The sequence below is a fragment of the Hypanus sabinus genome, chromosome 6, assembly GCF_030144855.1.
Source record: "Hypanus sabinus isolate sHypSab1 chromosome 6, sHypSab1.hap1, whole genome shotgun sequence".
NCBI lineage: Eukaryota > Metazoa > Chordata > Chondrichthyes > Myliobatiformes > Dasyatidae > Hypanus > Hypanus sabinus.
The window spans coordinates 58652453-58670899 of NC_082711.1; the positions used below are offsets into that span (position 1 = coordinate 58652453).

The 18447-nt window shown below is 39.5% G+C and overlaps 1 protein-coding gene across 4 annotated transcripts in view; it reads right to left on the reverse strand.

Annotated features, from left to right (window-relative positions):
* Positions 1-18447, reverse strand: part of nmt2 (N-myristoyltransferase 2) — a 65174-nt gene that overhangs the window by 16621 nt on the left and 30106 nt on the right. For 2 of the 4 annotated variants that reach the window (XM_059972241.1, XM_059972240.1), the window contains exons 2-4: positions 8381-8450; positions 6825-6969; positions 1042-1160 (exon numbers count right to left, since the gene is read on the reverse strand). In XM_059972241.1, coding sequence (XP_059828224.1) covers positions 1042-1160; positions 6825-6954 — 249 coding nt within the window. In that variant the 5' untranslated portion in view covers positions 6955-6969; positions 8381-8450. The remainder of the gene's footprint in view (positions 1-1041; positions 1161-6824; positions 6970-8380; positions 8451-18447) is intronic. The other 2 variants (XM_059972238.1, XM_059972239.1) reach the window with 1 other exon arrangement.

Genomic DNA, 18447 nt, shown 5'->3' on the forward strand with positions numbered 1-18447 from the left:
CATACAGGCTACAGAAGGATTTAAACAGGTTAGGAGAATGGGCAAAGAAGTGGTAGATGGAATACAGTGTCCAGAAGTATATGGTCATGCACTTTGGTAGAAGAAATAAAAGTGTAGAATATTTTCTAAATGGAGAGAAAATTGAAAAATCTGAGGTGCAAAGGGACTTGGAAGATCTCGTGCAGGATTACCTAACAGATCCTTTGCAGGTTGATTCAGTGGTGAGGAAGGCAAATGCAATGTTAACATTCATTTTGAGAGGATTAGAATATAAAAGCAAGATGTCATGTTACGGTTTTATAAAGCACTGTTGAGAAATACTCCTCTTGGAGTATTGAGAGTTTATTTTGAACCCCCTATCTAAGAAGGATGTACTGACATTGGAGAGGGTTCAAAGGAGGTTCACAAGAATGCTTCCAGGATTGAAAGGGTTATTTTATGAGGAGTGATTGATGGCTCTGGGCCTCTACTCACTGATATTCATAAGAATGGGGTGGGGGAGGGAAATCTCATTGATTCCTATCAAATTTTGAAAGGCCTCAATAGAGTGGATATGGAGAGAATGTTTCCTATATCGGGAAAGTCTAAGACCAGAGAACACAACCTCAGAATTGAGGGGTGACCATTTAGAATGGAGATTAAGAGCCAGAGCCAGAATGACGTGGATCTGTGGAATTCATTGTCACAGATGGCTGAGGAGGCAAAGTCATTGGGAATATTTAAGACAGAGGTTGATAGATTCTTTATTAGTCAGGGATACGGGGAGAAGGCAGGAGAAGGGGCTGAGAGGAAAATGGATCAGCCATGATGAAATGGTGGAGCTGACTCAATGGGCCAATTGGCCTAATTCTGTTCATATATCTCAAGGTCTTATGGTATTACAGTCACTAATTTTACTAAGACTTTCCTGATGAAGAGTGATTTCAACTAACCCTAATATAGAAATAATATGAAGCTGAATTTTAATTAAGGTGATCACATTTATATGGAAAACTACTAAGCCACAATCTTTTATGAACTTCAGATGTTGGAGATACAAACCTCCTCAGTATTGCCCATATCCAGAGTATCCCACATGAAGCCCTGAGGCAAAGAATATGGCTCTTGACGAATGTTCTCTTTATCTGGCTCAATAGAACCATGAGTTGTCACCACTTCATCTATAGGGACCAAAACACAAAATTCTTTCATAAAATGCACTGCTTACAATATACTAATCACTTAATATAGATATTAAATAGTAGTATTTGCAAGGAGCATAGGCAACAGAAGAAATGAGTATAATAGGAGTGCAGGAAGATGGGAAGGATGGAAGCTGGGGACCCAACAACTGGATTGTTATCACTGGTATATGCTGTGAAATCTGTTGTTCTGTGGCAGCAGTACAGTGCAAGACATAAAAATTACTATAGATTACCCAAAAAATAATGAATGAATAATTAATGCAAGAGGAATAGTGAGGTAGCATTCATGGACCATTCAAAAATCTGACAGTGGAGGTACAGAACTGTTCCGAGAACATTGAGCGTGGGTCTTCAGGCTCCTGTACATCTTCCCCAACGGCAGTAATGAGAAGAGGGTATGTCCCGGATGGTGTGGGTCCTCAGCGATAGATGTTGTCTTCTTGAGGCACTACTTTTTGAAAATGTCCTAGATAGCAGAAGGGGTTGTCCCTAAGATGGAGTTGTCTAAGTCTACAACCTGTAGCCTCTGTCTTTCAACCTTTGCATCAAACCCTTCATGCCAGGTGGTGATGGAACCAGTCAGAATGCTCTTCATAGAAATTTTCTACCACTGTGGGTCCAGGTCCTTGTTCAGACAGAAGTTAATTTTACCAATAATCAATCTCATAAAGCACTTCATCACATTAGATATGAGAGCTACCAGGCAATAGTTGTTTGAGGCAGCATACTTTGTTTTTCTTCCGGTATGATTGATTTCCTTTTGGAGCAGGTCCAAACTCTAACTACAGCACTGAATACTCCAGCCAGTTGGTTAGCATAGGTTTTCAGTAACCTGCCAGGTACACCATTGGGGCCTGATGCTTTGCAAGGATTCATCCTTTAAGAGGATGTTCTAATATCAGGTCTCCAAGACAGAGATCATAGGTTCACCAGATGCTGTGGGGATTCTCGCAGGTGTAGTTTTATTCTCCCTTTTAAAGCGTGCACAGAAGGCACTGAGCTCATTGGGGAGTGTAGTATTATGCTGTTAGGTTTCACCTTATAAGAAAGTAATGACATGCAAGCTCTGCTACAGCTTTCATACATCTGCCCGAGTCTCTAACTTCATACAAAATCGTTATTCTCTTTCACACCTGAAGTTCTTGTAGTGTTCTGGTTCACCAGTCTTAAACACAACAGATCTAGCCCTCAGCTGATTGTGAACCCGCTAGTTCGTCCAAGGCTTCTGGTTTGTGTATATTCGTATGTTCTCAAAGGCACACACTCATCCATTCAGGTCTTGTTGAAGTCAGTGATGACTGTGGCATGTTCATTCACATCCAAAGATGAATCCCTAAATATAGTCCAATCCATTGATTCAAAACATACTCCATCTTCCTTACCATACCTTTGCAGTCGTCACCACTGGTGCTGCAATCCCCGATATATCAGGAGAAGACATACAGCCAGGTGACCGGATTTGCCAAAGTGTGGGCATGTAATGGCATGGTAAGTGTCCTTGATGGTGGTGTCACAGTGATCAAGTAATTGACTCCTGTGGTTCCACAGGTGACACATTAGTGGTAGTTTGTCAGAGGCTACTTCAAGTAGGCCTGTTTGAATTCCACTGCAATGACCAGGAAGTAATCAGGGTGCAGTCTCGTGACTGGATCCAATGCTCAGCTCCTCCAGCACCAGTTTGATGTTTACCAGTAGTGGAACGTACAATGCAACCAGGATAATGGCAGCAGAGAATTTTCTTGGCAGATAGAATAAATGACACTTGACCACCATCTGTTCCAGGTCAGAGGAGCAGAACTGAGACAGAATTGCCACGTTTGTGCAACACAATGATTTAATCATGAAGCACAGGAACCAGTGGCTTGGTGTGTGAACAGGAAGGATGCAGAGGAACCAGGGCCCCAGTGTGTGGATGGGGAAAGAAACACACATTACCTAGTGAGCTAAATGCCAAACCATCATGACTTCCAAATGGTTAAATAATGGACTATCAGTACTTATATTTAGCTGTGACAAAGACAAGATAAATGTGCAATTTTTTCAGCACATACATCATGGGCTGAAAGTCCTCTACCGTACCAGAAATTTGTATAAATCTATGTTGTTGTTTAAGAATGAATTTTAATTTGTAAACTTTTTAAAAGTTTAACTGCATATAATTGAATATTAGAATCAAGTTTTTAATCTTTTTAGATTAACAAACCTTAATGTTAAATCCTGCTGCATTTGTAAACATATTAAACTGTTTGCATGTGGTCCTTCCGTAGTTCCAATTGTAAAGAATGATACTCATCTGCCATTCCTTTATTGTTATTAGTTTCTTCAATCAATAAATACTGAAATCAATGAGCCCTTTTTATTTTTTTTTTATTTATTTCAGGATACAGCACGGAGTAGGCTGTTCTGGCCCTTTGAGCCAAGCCACCCCCGCAAACCCTGATAATCGCAATTAACCCTAACCTAATCATGGGACAATCAACCTTCCCAGTACATCAGTGGACTGAGAAAGGAAACCAGAAAACCTGAAGTAAGCCCACACGTCCACGGGGTGCATGTACGGGGATCCTTAGACAACGGCACTGGAATTGAACTCTGAGCTCCTTGTAAGGGAGTCTGAATGTGCATATAGCTTCTTGTACTTCAATTAGGGAATTCAATATAGTTTTAAGACGTAGATAATTTGGATTTCAGATACTTTCTATTTACACATGCTGCAGAACTAATAAATACATTTCTAATTAGTGTATTTATCACTAAGCAACTTACGAAGCTGTAGAAATTTGAAAGTCTATATATTGATTTACTAATAATAAATAATTCTTTATGAAAAAGATCTGAAATATTTAGGCTTCTCTTACAAATATTTTATGGTGACATTGTAATTTGGAATATTGATTTAATTATGTACATGGTTCAGAAATACGAATAACATCTGCATTCACCTAGTACTTAAATGCATATATTACGTCTCATGCTTCTGAACTATGTGCGTGAGTAAATCATATGTGTAAGATAAACATAATTGGCAATGTCCTCATTAAAAATGAAAATGTTGAAAAAGTAATTTAAAATTGGCAATCAACAAGACTCTGCAAGCCAAAGTAATTAATAGGAGGAACCAATTAATAAGCTGAATTAAGAATTAAATTAAGTGTCCTTAGCCATGAAACTGTTGGAGAAGCAACAGCTGTTATTCTTTTGCTTTCAAATAAAATCCAGCGATGACCTTCAAGCACAAACTGAACATCACAAAAAATTCCAGAATCAAAAACTAGTCCTCCCCACATTATGGCACAGTTCCTGTAAACAGTTCAGAACTTGAACACAGGTCACAAGTCAGAAATGTAGCCATGAACCAAGTTCCCACATGGCACAAGATGCCCGTAGTCCCACAGTTACTGGCAAATCTATCCCACCAGACTCCCAAATGCTCCTTTGTACATATGGGCTGGACTAAAAATTGGGTGTTTATAAGCTGGGGAGCATTAGATATCATGGTTAAGGTAAAAGAAGACCTGTGATATGTTAAAATTAAGGCTAAGTAACCATAGAACAAATCGCAAAATGGACTTTTGGCTAATAAAAGTTGGGGGTATAATAAATGTTTGCTTATGTAACATAATTGAACAAAATTCAAGGCTGCATTAGAGTGTAGTAGGGCAAAGAATAGTGAGGGCTAATAATTAAAAAAATAGGGATGTGGATTTTGCTAATGTGATCACAGGGAACTGCAGACAAAAGTAGAGGCATGCTGCAGCGATGACACCCAAATTTCAGGAACTTCTGAAATTATGTTATAGCATGCACCAGTGTTATAATAGAAAATTGGATTTACTGCTAGATTGGTTAATAATCATTTTATTCTACAATCAGGACCTAGATTGTTACTTAATTAAGTCATCTTGCAGCTGCCATTCTGTTATCAAAATGTAATTTTAACGTAATTTTAATGTAATTCTCGTTAACCGAGAATGTAAAAGCTCAACCAAATTTGTACTCGGGTATATCAGCTTTGCCTGGTCTTCTAGTTCACACCAATTGTTCAATAAATCAGCTGTTATGTACAACACCAATTCTGTGTGATCCTTCAGTTTGTTTCTACACAGAGCAAAAGTTTCATACATAATTCTTTGAATGAGCAAGTATATTGAAAAAGTCATAACAATACATGCAGGATTTTTGAATTTAAGTAGTTATTAAAATTTAATGACTAATTTAACAACTAAGATACAAACTTAATATAGAAACTCTCTCTCCCTCTGCCCATTAACTCTCTCTGGTTCTCCTCCTCCTACCCTTTCTTCCATGAACCATTGTCCTATCCTATTAAATACCTTCCTTTTCAATCTCTTCCATCTATCCCCTCCCACATTCTTACTTCATCCTCTCTTCCCCACCCACCCACTTTCCCCTACCCGGGTCTCACCTATCACATGCCAGCTTGTATTCCTTTCCTTTCCCTCCCTTCCCTCCTTATTCTGGTTTTTAATTCCTTCCTTTCCAGTCCTGATGAAGGGTCTTGGCCTGAAATGCTAACTGTTTATTCCCTTCCATTCTGCCTGACTTACTGAGTTCCTCAAGATTTACAGTACTGTATAAGCAGAACTTCTTGTGTCATTACAAACTGAAGTTATGCTTATTCCAAAAAGTGCAGATTTTACAACGTAGATAACCAGGAAAATTCCAGAGATTACACCCCTTAGTTATGAGGAAGGAGATAAAATACTTGGGCTATTTTCACTGGTACACAGACTAACATGAGATATAGTAACATTTTTAAAACAATGAAGTACTTCAGTAGATTCAATAGAACTATTTCATCTCATTAGCATCAATGAATTAAATTTGTCACTGAATTGAGACCTAATGTGGAGAAAATTTAGGACACATTTTGATATTCAAAAGGATTGTTAAAACAAAAGCTTGTTGTTAAGGCATGACTGAGGAAATAATTATTGTTGCTTTTAAGGGGTAATTAGATTATTGTAAAACAATACAGATTATGCGAAGAGATCAAAGTAGTGGCAGTATTGGTGAACATGCTGAATGTAGTGATTTTTGTTGAGAACATAGTACAGGGTGAGGCTTGATTTTAAGATAAAAGACGATCAAACAAAAAATCAAAGAGAAATATAGTGTCATTAATTAAGTTAGTATTTTGAGTAAATTTTCAAAAAAAAACTTAAGTATTCATAACTATTCAATTCTTGTTAGATTATTTATTGTATCTATAGGTATTGCCCCAAGCAAGATGCCACAAGCACCTCTAGTCTCTAAGTTTCTGAAAAAGTGATGATTTCAAAAGTAAAAGGGTTAAGTACATTGATACAAGGTCAATTATCTATAGACTAAACTAAGTAACGATACCAGGTTTTCTAATTGCCTCATTGAGCATTTACAAGTTTTGTGGCCAGTTTTACTGACACCAATTTCTTTTTGTTTTAAAAGAAAGTTAGAACTCCCAAACATGTGAACTCTCGCTCCCTGAATTGTCTATATCTTGTTTTAGACTTCGTCATTTTCTGTGAGGCCTGATTATTGATACTTTAGTTTTGTGAATTACTGAGCTGAAAGTTCACCCTTTAACAACAGATGATTTCTATAAATATTTTAGTCAACCAGAAAAGGTGTTAAACGTACTAAGTTTGGGTACCGGCTGTGTGTCCCAGAACTGGTATCTGTGTTGACTTGCCTCCTCCAGATTCTTAGCAGGGCCTTGACATGCTGTGAGCAATTCCATGGCTCTTTGAATGTCCTGTAATTTTTGCATTGGTACCGAAGGATTCTAGTGAGAAAAAGCATTGTCAAATTTTAAAGATGTTCTTAAAAAAAATTAAAGATGATGAGATGTTTTCCTGTTACTACATAAATGTAATCTGTTTTCAGAATTAATATGCAAATATCAGCTTTGACTACATTAATTTATTCCTTTGAATATTATTCAACTATAAGCAAAGTTATAACTTATTCCATCGATGGCACCACACAAATAATAAACAATGGGAACCACTGATCACTGTATGAAAGCCCAATCACCAAATTCTACTTCAATTACTTATAAACCTCCAATGAACCTAACAATCAGAAAGACCAATAACACAATCTTAGTTTGAAACAACTGATCCCATTTAGAACAAAGGAAAAAGAACAACTGGCATCAGCAACCAAGCAAGTGGGCAGGAGTATGAAGCTTCCTATGATTTCTGATCACCATCTATTCATCTGTCCACTAAAATATAGTGATGCAATGTTCCTAATGTTAATAAGCTTACATATGAACATTGTTCAGTTAAGCAGTAAGATTTCTGTTGCTAATAAAACAACTATAAAGAAGAGATTAAGGGAAGTAAAATTATAAAATGGAGAGTGGAATATTATCAAAGACTCAGCTGGTATCTTCCATACACAGACAAATTAGTTCTTGTACATTGAAGAGAGTATTCTGTGGGCATAGAAGAAGGGAATTTTGGGAACACTAGTAGATTCGTATTTTGTAACTTGATAGAGGAAAAAAATACACACTTGTTGCAAAGAACAGAATCCAGAATTTTTTTCTTAACTGAAATTAATTTTGATTGCGAGACACCAAAAAATACTTGTTCAGGATTCTCAAAAGAAAAATGTCTATAACCTAAAAGTGCTTGAGTGACAAATAAACTTCCAAAGTGTGCTAGTAATTGGAGAACTTTCTGGCTGCTACTTATCATTGGAAAATTTAGGCTCACAATTTAGATTAGTTTAATCATCAGCATTTTAACAATGACCAATTGTCCATCTTGTTCCAGGGTTTCAGCTGTGAATTTAAATGAGAGTGCTCAAAACAGATTCCTAGAGGTTTTAAAGGGAACAGAGAAAACATCCCTTGGTGGGCTGGCCAGATGCCAAACCGTTTGGATTTCCTTACAATCAGATAATGAATTGTTTTTCTGTCCATCCCTCACTGTTTTATTAAGTATCTGCAGTTATTCCTGAACTGCTATGAGTGGGTTACCAAGACTGACAGAGAGAAAGAGAGAGAGAGAAAGAAAGAAAGAGAGCTCAGAGTGTATAATGGAGTGTGTGTGTGTGTAATTCCAAGACCTGGCTACTCATGCTACAGTCATTTTAATTTATGATGCTCCAGTACAGAATTAAAACTTTTATTAGTCACGTTGAGCTTACACTCCCCATTTTAGCAACCAATGATTGTGACTTACATTGTTCTATCAATTCAGAGCAGAGTGCAAATCCAGTAATAAGTATTTCCTTTGGATGGCTGTAAGGATCCTACATGAAATAACATGGGACAATCTCAAAAGCTCATAGTAAAAACAGTGTATAACTACTTAGAAACTAACAAATACACCCTGTGTAGTATACAAAGTGTATGAGCAATGGAATATTGCTATATATACTACAAGCTTCCCTGTGCATCAATACATTGAATATGTGTAAATGTTAAGGGTTCATTTGACTGAGTAGCAAAAGCTGGAATATGGATCATATTTCTAGTACTGAAGCATTTCTTTTTCTACAGTATCTGTGTATGTTTATCATAAAGAGATAAAAGATAGAAGTTCCACTTGCTCCAAGCTCATTTTTATCAGTTTTATTTTGTTAAATACAAAAATGCAAATTGAAACTCCACAATATAACATCTCCTCCCAGAATGATTATCCTGCTAGTGTGCTTGAGTGAATCTGCATCACATTTTGTACCCAGTTTACTATACACATGTTTGCATTGATACAAATGCTAAATGATGGCTCCAGTATGGTACATAATCACAAAGACCTTGCTTAGGTGCCAAAGACAACTTTCTGACTTAGCCTTGCCAACTCAAATTGGTGATGAATTAGAGGGCAGAACAGAACAATCAAATGAGAACATTGTGTAGACTGCTGCATGAACTATACTCTACAATTTACGAGTTAAGACTCCAGTTTCTAAAATAAATAGAAAACTGCAGTAGCAGTGGACCTTTGAACATACACAGCAGTAATCAAAAGAAAGAAATGGGAAAAAAATTATACACTCAATGGCTGTTTTATTAGGTACACCTGCTCGTTAATGCAAATATCTAATCAGCCAATCATGTGGCAGCAAGTCAATGCATAAAAGTATGCAGACATGGTCAAGAGGTTCAGTTGTTGTTCAGACCAAACATCAGAATGGGGAAGAAATGTAATCTAAGTGACTTTGACCTTGAAATAATTGTTGGTGTCAGGGTGGCTAGTGTACCTCACATACAACAGTCTCTAAAGTTTACAGAGAATGGTACCAAAAACAGAAATAAATTATCCAGGTTCTGTAGGTGGAATTGCTTTGTTATTGAGAGGACAGAGGACAATGGCCATACTGGTTTAAGCTGACAAGAAGGCAACAGTAACTCAAATAACCATGCATTACATCAGTGGTGTAGATAAGCATCTCTGAACATACAATACATCGGACCTTGAAATGGATAGGCTACAACAGCAGGAGACCATGAACATTAACGCAATGGTCACTTTATTTTTACCGAGTGTAAAAATACCATTCATGGTTAATGTAAACAAATATCTTACATATTTTTTGACATCTTCATTGCTTGATAGTTTAAAATTAAAAGATAAATTTAAATTAAACATAAATTGCAAATTAAACATAAATTGCTCACTAAATTCTGTAGGAGCAATTTAGGTTCTGTACAATGAAGATTGATTCACTTGCTGCAATCAACAAACTGAAAATTCTATGAAGGAAGTATTTCTTAGAAATGAATTTTGAACCATGAATATCTAAACTTCTATCTGAATGAAAATGAACTGGCTTAGATAGGCATTTTGATAGACATGGACAAATTAGGCCAAAGGACCAGTTTCTATACTGCAGTATTCTGTAGCTCAAAAAGAGAGATAAGCTCAAAATCAAGAATATATCCAACACATAATGAAAATCCAAGAGGTTAAAAATAAAAACAGATCAAGACTAAAATTAATAGGAATTGGCTGTCAATTCCATTGCATTCACCTACCATAAATTCACAAATTTGACACCACTTTCACCTCAAGATGAGTTCTGACCACGCGTGCACATCATCACTAAGAATGCTTGTACCATATCCTGTAGTATTGTACAGTTTCACCTGTGCTTTAGCTTATCTGCTGCTCATTCACTCCTTTGTTATCTGTTGACTTGGCTACACCAACAGAATCAATGCCAGCATTCCAAGTCAAGTCATGGAAACATGTAAACTTGAAACCATTCAGAACTATGCTGTCTGTATCCTTAAGATACACTTTTGCACCCACTTCTTTAATCATTGATCTATATTTACTGTCACTTAACCAATTTCTCAGTTTAAAGAAGTAACAACTGGTCCATCTTCAGCTGCCAAGGCTTTAAATTCTGAAATCACTACATGAATTTTGCATCTTCTCTTTCCTTAATGTATTTTCAAAAATCTACCTCTGCTGATCCAAAAACTCCATCTACAACTTGCATCAGATCTTGTTTAAATATGTTCTTGATACGGTTTACTTTTTTGAAATGTGATGCATAAATGAAAGTTGGTATTGTTGGTCAAGCATACAGCAAGCCTGGGCATAGTTTTCTTTGACTGTAGAAGTGAAAAATAAATAAAACATCAAGAATAAAACCCATAAACATGAACATTATATTCAAGGAAGACAGGCTTTAGTGAGGGGATCATGCCAAAGGTACAGACAGCAGTTAACTAGGTAACCACCTAGAAAGATAGAGGGGACAGATCAAGAGTGCAGAATTTTCCCATGGCAATTTCCCTCACAAGCATCTCCTTTTGGATACTGTTAGTGTGTATGGTCTTTCAGTGGAGAACAGCAGCAACAGCTACTGATGCTGACAGATAGTAGTCAAGTATGGAGTCAAAAAGGACTGTTTTGACAAAGACTCAATCGTTAGGGGCACAGACATGATTTTCCATAGCTACAAATGAGACTACAGGATGGTATAAACAGAACCGATTCTGCAGATGCTGGAAGTCCACAGCAATACACAAAAAGTGCTGGAGGAACCCAGCAGGTCAAGTAACATCTATGGAGAGGAATAAACAGTCAACATTTCATGCCATAGATGCTGCCTGACCTGTTGAGTTCCTCTAGCATATTGTATGTGTTGGTCCAGCTGGTATGTTGCCTCCTGATGCCAGGATCAAAGATTTCTCCAAGTAATTGCAGGGCATTCTCAAAAGAGGATGTGCAGCTAGAGAGAAAAAGGATGTGGTCCTGCAGTGTAAATGTAGGGAGACAGGCAAAAAGATAAAGGCAGGTCTCCAAGAGTTGTTAGTTCTGGAACAGCCCTGGTGCAATGCAAGATAGCAACATGCTTGGCCGAGAAGCAGGAGGGAGTGGTTCATATTCTAAAACTAATGGGATTTCTTTGGGGCAGAGGTAACTTGTCAAAGAGGGACAGGTAGGACAGATGAACTCAGGGCACGGATCAGCAAATGGAATTATGACATTATTGCTATTATGGAAACATAGTTGAGTGATGGGCATGGAAACTCAATGTTGCAGGATATAGTTGCTACAGGCAAGATAAAAATAGGGTAAGAGAAGAAGAGTTGATTTTTTGATTAGGGAAAACATCATGACAATAGGTAAAATAATTCATCCAGTGAGGAGATATAGGTTTATTACTTTGATGGAATTGTATTACAGGCTCCCCAGTAGTTAGCAGGAATTAGAAGAGCAAATATATAGAGAGGCCACAGATAGGTGTAGGGATAACAGGGTTGTGACAGTGGTAATTCCTAACATCCCTGATACTGACTGCCACTGCTTTAATGCTGAAGGAGTCAATGGGGTAGAATTTTTTAACTGTGTTCAGGAAAGTTTTCAAAAGCAAAATGTAGAGGATCTGACATGATAAGGGCAACATCGAACCTCCTCGTAAGAAATGAAGCTGGGTGATAGCACTTTGGGGGCCAGACACCATAATTCTAATATTTAAAAAAAATTCTGGAACAATAGGACTAGCCCATAACATAGAAGTCCTAACTTGCAGCAAGGCTAATTTTGATGACATTAGACAATAACTTGTAAAAGTTGATTGGAAGAGCCTTATAACAGGTCTTTGGACAAGTGAGAAGCTAAGGGATTAGATGGGGTAGAATTTGTTAACTGTGTCTAGGAAAGTTTTCAAAAGCAATATATAGATGGTCCTACATGATAGGGGCAACACTGAACCTCCTCATAGGAAATGAAGCATCGTACCAGCAAACAACACAACCAAAGGTAACATCCTGCTGACAGCTCAAGAAACTACTTTTTTCATTTCTTCTTTCAAATATGATTCTACTACTAAGCCACGTGCAATTGGAATCTGTGATTTAATATTTTGATGGTGTGTTTTGGGGCCGATTGAGTGATCAGGCACTTTGCTGTCTACAACGGAGTTCAATGACGTTTGATGAGGACTATATGGCCTGGAGGCCTGGTAGCCTGGAAATGGCTACCAGCACATGATTGACTTCACTGCTTCTCTTCGACTGAGGTGTTAAGCAAGGTTGATGGCAATGAGGATGAGAGTAGGGACGGGCGGGTGTTTGGTGCCGCTTGTCCGCCTCTCACCGGTCTCCCTCCCCTCCTCACCAGCTGCTGTCCGAGGAAGTCCAGGACTTTAGGGATCTAGATTGCCAGGATTGATCAGCGAGGCTGTGGAGGTTTGAGGTTTATGTTGCATCTGTTCTTGGATTCTGGTTACTTTTTTTTGCTGTTTTTGAGAAGTTTGTTCAGGGCAGTTGAGGTAAATTGAGGCACATTGGCAAAGAATGACCCTGTGGCCTGCATTGCTTAGCAGAGTGGTGCAAAACCAATCTAAACTGAGTGAATACTACTGGTTTGTTGTTTTATATTCTATATGCCATTCACTCGCATTTTGCCATTTGCGCAATTTGTTCTTTTTTTTGAGCATTGGGTATCTGATTTTTTTTTGAGCTGGTTCCATGGTGTTTCTTTGTTATGTGGCTGCCTGCAGGGAGGACATATCTCAGAATTGTATTGTGCATACATACTTTGATTATAAATATACTATGAATCTTTAAAAGTGCGATAAGGAGAACTTAGAGTTAACTGTTCTGGAGTGAAGAAAAAGACTTTTCTGCAGGGATCACTCTCTCCATGATTCCCTAGACCATTTGTCCCTCCTTGGATTTATCCCTGCAGGCGCAAGAAGTGTGACACCTGCCCATTCCAAATGTGGAAGATCACACCACATTTTGTGAGTAATTAATGCAGAAAACCAGGTAATTGCAAAGGGTTCACCAACTTTTTCTTGCAACTGTATCTTCCTTGGACATGGGAGAGGTACCAGAAGACTGGAAGTTGACTGATATTGTGCCTTTATTTAAGGGAGGCTGTAAGGACAAGTCAGATAAATACAGGCTATTGAGCTAACATCAGTCATGGAAAAATCACTGAGAGGATTCTAAGAGATACGATGGTCAGCAGGGCTTTGTGAATAGAAAGTAGTGTTGCACAAATAATTTAATAAGAGTTTCTATTGCAAAGGTGACAAAAAGAACTGACAAAGGCAGGATGATAGACACTATCTACATGGACTTTATCAAGGTTTTTCACAATATCCCACATGGTAGACTGGTCCAGGTGTGATCACGAGATCCAAGGTGAGCTAAACTGTTGAATACCAAATTATCTTGGAGGAAGGAATCAAAGGTGGCGTTGGGTGTTGTGTGTTTTGTTTTTTTTACAGACTGGAGTTCTATGACCAGTGCTTTGCCACTTGGAATCAATGCTGGATCCACTGTTGTTTGTCATGTATACTAATGATTTAGATGAGAATGTAAGGTTACAACAAGACGTGGACCAACTGGGAAAGAGGGCAAAAGAATGGTAGATGCAATTTAAAATTGTGAAGTGATGCTTTCTGGTAATGTTAAACCAGGGGAGGACATGCAAAGAACATGATAAGACCCTGGGGAATATTGTATTTTAGAAAGACCTTGAGATACAAGTACTTAGTTCCCTGAAAATGGCAACATAGGTATTAAGCCAGAGAAAGGTGCAGAAAAGAGTCATAAAGATACTGCCAGGACCGGAGTGCTTGAATTACGAGGAGAGACTAGATAGGCTGGGACTTTACCCTAAAGTGAAGTCAACAGAGGGATGTCAGTATAGATAAGGTGAAAGGTCATAGTGTTTTTTTTTCCATGGTAGGGGAGTCTAAAACTAGAAGATATAGGTTTATGATAAAAGGGAAAGATTAAAGGGGAACTGAAGGGCAAGATTTTCCATACAGAAGGTATTGGGTGTAGAATGTTAGAGGCATGTAAAATAACAACATTTCAAAGAGATTTGGATAGATTTGTGAATAGCAGTGGTTTAGAAGAGGGATATAGGCCAAATGCAAGCTCAGGAAGGCACCTTGAATGGAATGGACAAGTTGGACTGAATGACCTGCTTTCAAGCAGTTCACTTCCATGATAATTTCATATGCTTTGCAGATTCTGGAACTTGGAAATTATCCCAAAGCTACGTTTCATTGATGAAAATTTACACTTCAGTCTTTAATGTGCACCTCTAAATGTCCCCACAATATCATTCAGTGTCTTCCCCAACCAGAACCCTGGATAAACCATGAGATCTGCAATCTGCTGAGGGCCAGCCCAGAGGCATTCAGGTCTAGCAACAAAGTAAAATACAAGCAGTCCAGGTACAATTTCTGGAAAGCCCTCTCATGTGTGAAGTGGCAATTCCAGACTAAAGTTGAATCACAAAAGGATGCTCAACGGCTGTGGCAGGGCTTGAATGCTATCACCACCCACAAAGGAAAACAAAGCGACATAGGTGACTAAAAGACTTCGCTCCCTGAGGAGCTCAATGCCTTTTATGATCTCTTTGACCATGGAGGCACCTTTATGAACTCCTGGAGCCCCCAATGACCCTGTGATTTCAGTTTGAGGCAGACATGAGAACAGCCTTCTTGACAGTGAACCAGATGAGTACCTGGCTGAGTACTAAAGGCCTAAGCTGATCAACTGGCTGCAGTGTTCATTAACCTCCTGTTTCAGCAGTCTGAGGTAACCACCTGCTTCAAGCAGGCTTCAATTATACCACTGCCTAAGAAGAACATGGTAACCTGTCTCAATGATTGTCCAGTAGCACTTACATCCACTGTGATGAAGTGTTTCGAGAAATTAGTGATGAAACTTATCAACTCCTGCATGAAAAGCAACTTGGATCTACACCAACTTGCCTACCTTCACAATAGAACAGCAGCTGCCATTTCATTGGGTGCTCACTTAATCCTGGAATATCTGGACAGTAAAGGTGCATAGATCAGGATGCTCTTCATTGACTACAGCTTGGCATTCAATACTACCATCCCCTCAAAACTAATCAATAAGCTTTAAGGCCTTAGCCTTAATGGATCCTTGATTTCTTCACTTGCAGACCCCAGTCAATTCAAATCAGCAACATCTTCCCCACAATCTCCATCAGCACAGGTGCACCACAAGTCCGTGCACTTAGCCCCTAGCTCTACTTGCTTTAGTTAAATTTGCTGATGACACCTCAGTCATTGGCCAAATCAAAGATAGCGAGGGAGATTGTAAAATATGGCTTAGTGGTGCCACAGCAGCAACCACTCACTCAATGTCAGCAAAACTGAGGACCTGGTTACTGACCTCAGGAGGAGGAAACCAGAAGTCTATGAGTCAGTTCTTATCAGGGGATCAGAGGTGAAGAGGGTCAGCAACTTTAAATTCAGTGTTATCATTTCAGAGGATTTGTCCTGGGTCCAGCATGTAAAGGCCATTATGAAGAAAGCATAGTCACACCTCTACTCTCTTAGAAGGTTGCAAAAATTTGGTATGTTACCTAAAACTGACAAATTTTTACAGATGTGTGGTGGAGAGTATATTGACTGGTTGCATCACGGCCCAGTATGGAAACACCAATGCCCTTGAATGGAAATATCTACAAAAAGTAGTGAATATGGCACAGTCCATTGTGGGTAAAGCCACCCCCATTCAGCACATCTATTTGAGTGCTGTCGCAGGAAAGCAACATCCATCATCAAGGGCACCCACCATCCAGGCCATGCTCTCTTCTCGCTGCTGCCATCGGGAAGAAGGTACAGGAGCCTCAGGAGCAGTTATTACCCCTCAACATTCAGGGTCTTGAACCAAAGGAGATAACTTCACTTGCCCCTTCACTGAACTGTTCCCACAAACTATGGACTCATTTTCAAAGACTCTTCATCTCATGTTTACAATATTAATTGCATATTTATTTATTATTATTATTTCTTTTTGTATTTGCAGTTTGTTGTCTTTTGCACATTAGCTGTTTGTCCACCCTGTTGGAGGCAGTTTGTCATTGATTTTTTTTTGTTTTTCTTTATTTATTGTGAATGGCCACAAGAAATTGAATCTCAGGATGTATATGGTGACATATATGTACTTTAAGAATAAATTTACTTTCAACTTTAATGTGCAAGAGTCAATAACTGATGTATATAAAGCTTAATATTTTCATATAAGAAACTGTCAACTTCTACAGATAACATTTCCAATAGTTGCAGACTGTATATTGTTCCAATCATTCATATATTTGATTTGAAATGAATCTCAAGCTAGTATATGGTAACACATAAGTGCTTGGGGATAATAAATTTACTTTGACTTTTGTCTTTGATGAACAAGATAATGACAGAACTAATAAAATAAATGGCAAATGGAGTTTAATCTAGATAAAAGTGAATTGTTACATTTTGGGAGTTCAAATGAAAGAGTAAATAGCAGTATGAACTAAATGGCAGGACCCTCAGGAGCATTAACACATAGTGGGATTTTGAGGTGCAACTCAACAGTCCCCTGAAGACAGGAACAAAACAGATGGAACAGTAAATACATGCTTGTCTTCATCGAACAGGGCATTGAGTATAAAAGTTCAGATGTTGCATTTGCATAAAACATTGGTTAGGTCATATTTGGAATAAGGTGTACAGTTCTGATTGTCACACTATAGCTACGATATGGAAGCTTTGAAGACAGTGCAATTGAGGTTCCCCAGGATGTTATCTGAATTACAGCATATTAGCTATAAGGAGAGGATAGAAAGAGACTTTCTCCCAGAATGGAAATATCAAGTACCAGAGGGACAGGATTTAAGGTTAGAGGAGAAAAGTTTCAAGGTGATTTAGGAAGCACAAGGTGGTAGAGGTCACTACAAGAGCAATATTTAACAGGCACATGAACAATCAGACAACAGAGGGATATGGACCATATGCAAGCATTTGGGATTAGTTTAATTTGTCATTACAATTGGTGTAGATATGATGGGCCAAAGGATTGATGCTTTGTTGTACTTCTCTAATGTTCCAATAAAGGGAAATATGGCTGGTAGTAGTCACCAACCTGTCGATCTTTGAGAATTTCCCAGCAGATCCCGAAAAAAAAAGAAAAATAAATACAGAAATACTGTTGAGAGACTGTTGCGGGGTTTTAGTTCCGTTCTTTCTGCCCAGTGCGCATGCGCATAGCTCCCCTGCACTACACAGTGTACTTCAGTGGTCCCCAACCACCGGGCCGCGAGGAAACAATATGAGTCAGCTGCACCTTCCTCTTTCCCTGTCACACCCACTGTTGAACTTGAATACACACGAGGTCATCAGCCGCCTCAATGCAGTGATACCCGTGCGCCAGTGTTTGCCTCACGTGGTTGGTGAGAACCGCCGATGCTACTGGCCCGGAGCGTGGCTGGCGGGAAGTGCCGATGCTACTGGCCCGGAGCGTGGCCGGCGGGAAGTGCCGATGCTACTGGCCCGGAGCGTGGTCGGCGGGAAGTGCCAATGCTACTGGCCTCCCGGAGCGTGGTCAGCGGGAAGTGCCAATGCTACTGGCCCGGAGCGTGGCCGGCGGGAAGTGCCGATGCTACTGGCCTCCCGGAGCGTGGCCGGCGGGAAGTGCCGATGCTACTGGCCCGGAGCGTGGCCGGCGGGAAGTGCCGATGCTACTGGCCCGGAGCGTGGCCGGCGGGAAGTGCCGATGCTACTGGCCTGGAGCGTGGCCGGCGGGAAGTGCCGATGCTACTGGCCTCCCGGAGCGTGGCTGGCGGGAAGTGCCGATGCTACTGGCCCGGAGCGTGGCCGGCGGGAAGTGCCGATGCTACTGGCCTCCCGGAGCGTGGCCGGCGGGAAGTGCCGATGCTACTGGCCCGGAGCGTGGCCGGCGGGAAGTGCCAATGCTACTGGCCCAGAGCGTGGCCGGCGGGAAGTGCCGATGCTACTGGCCTCCCGG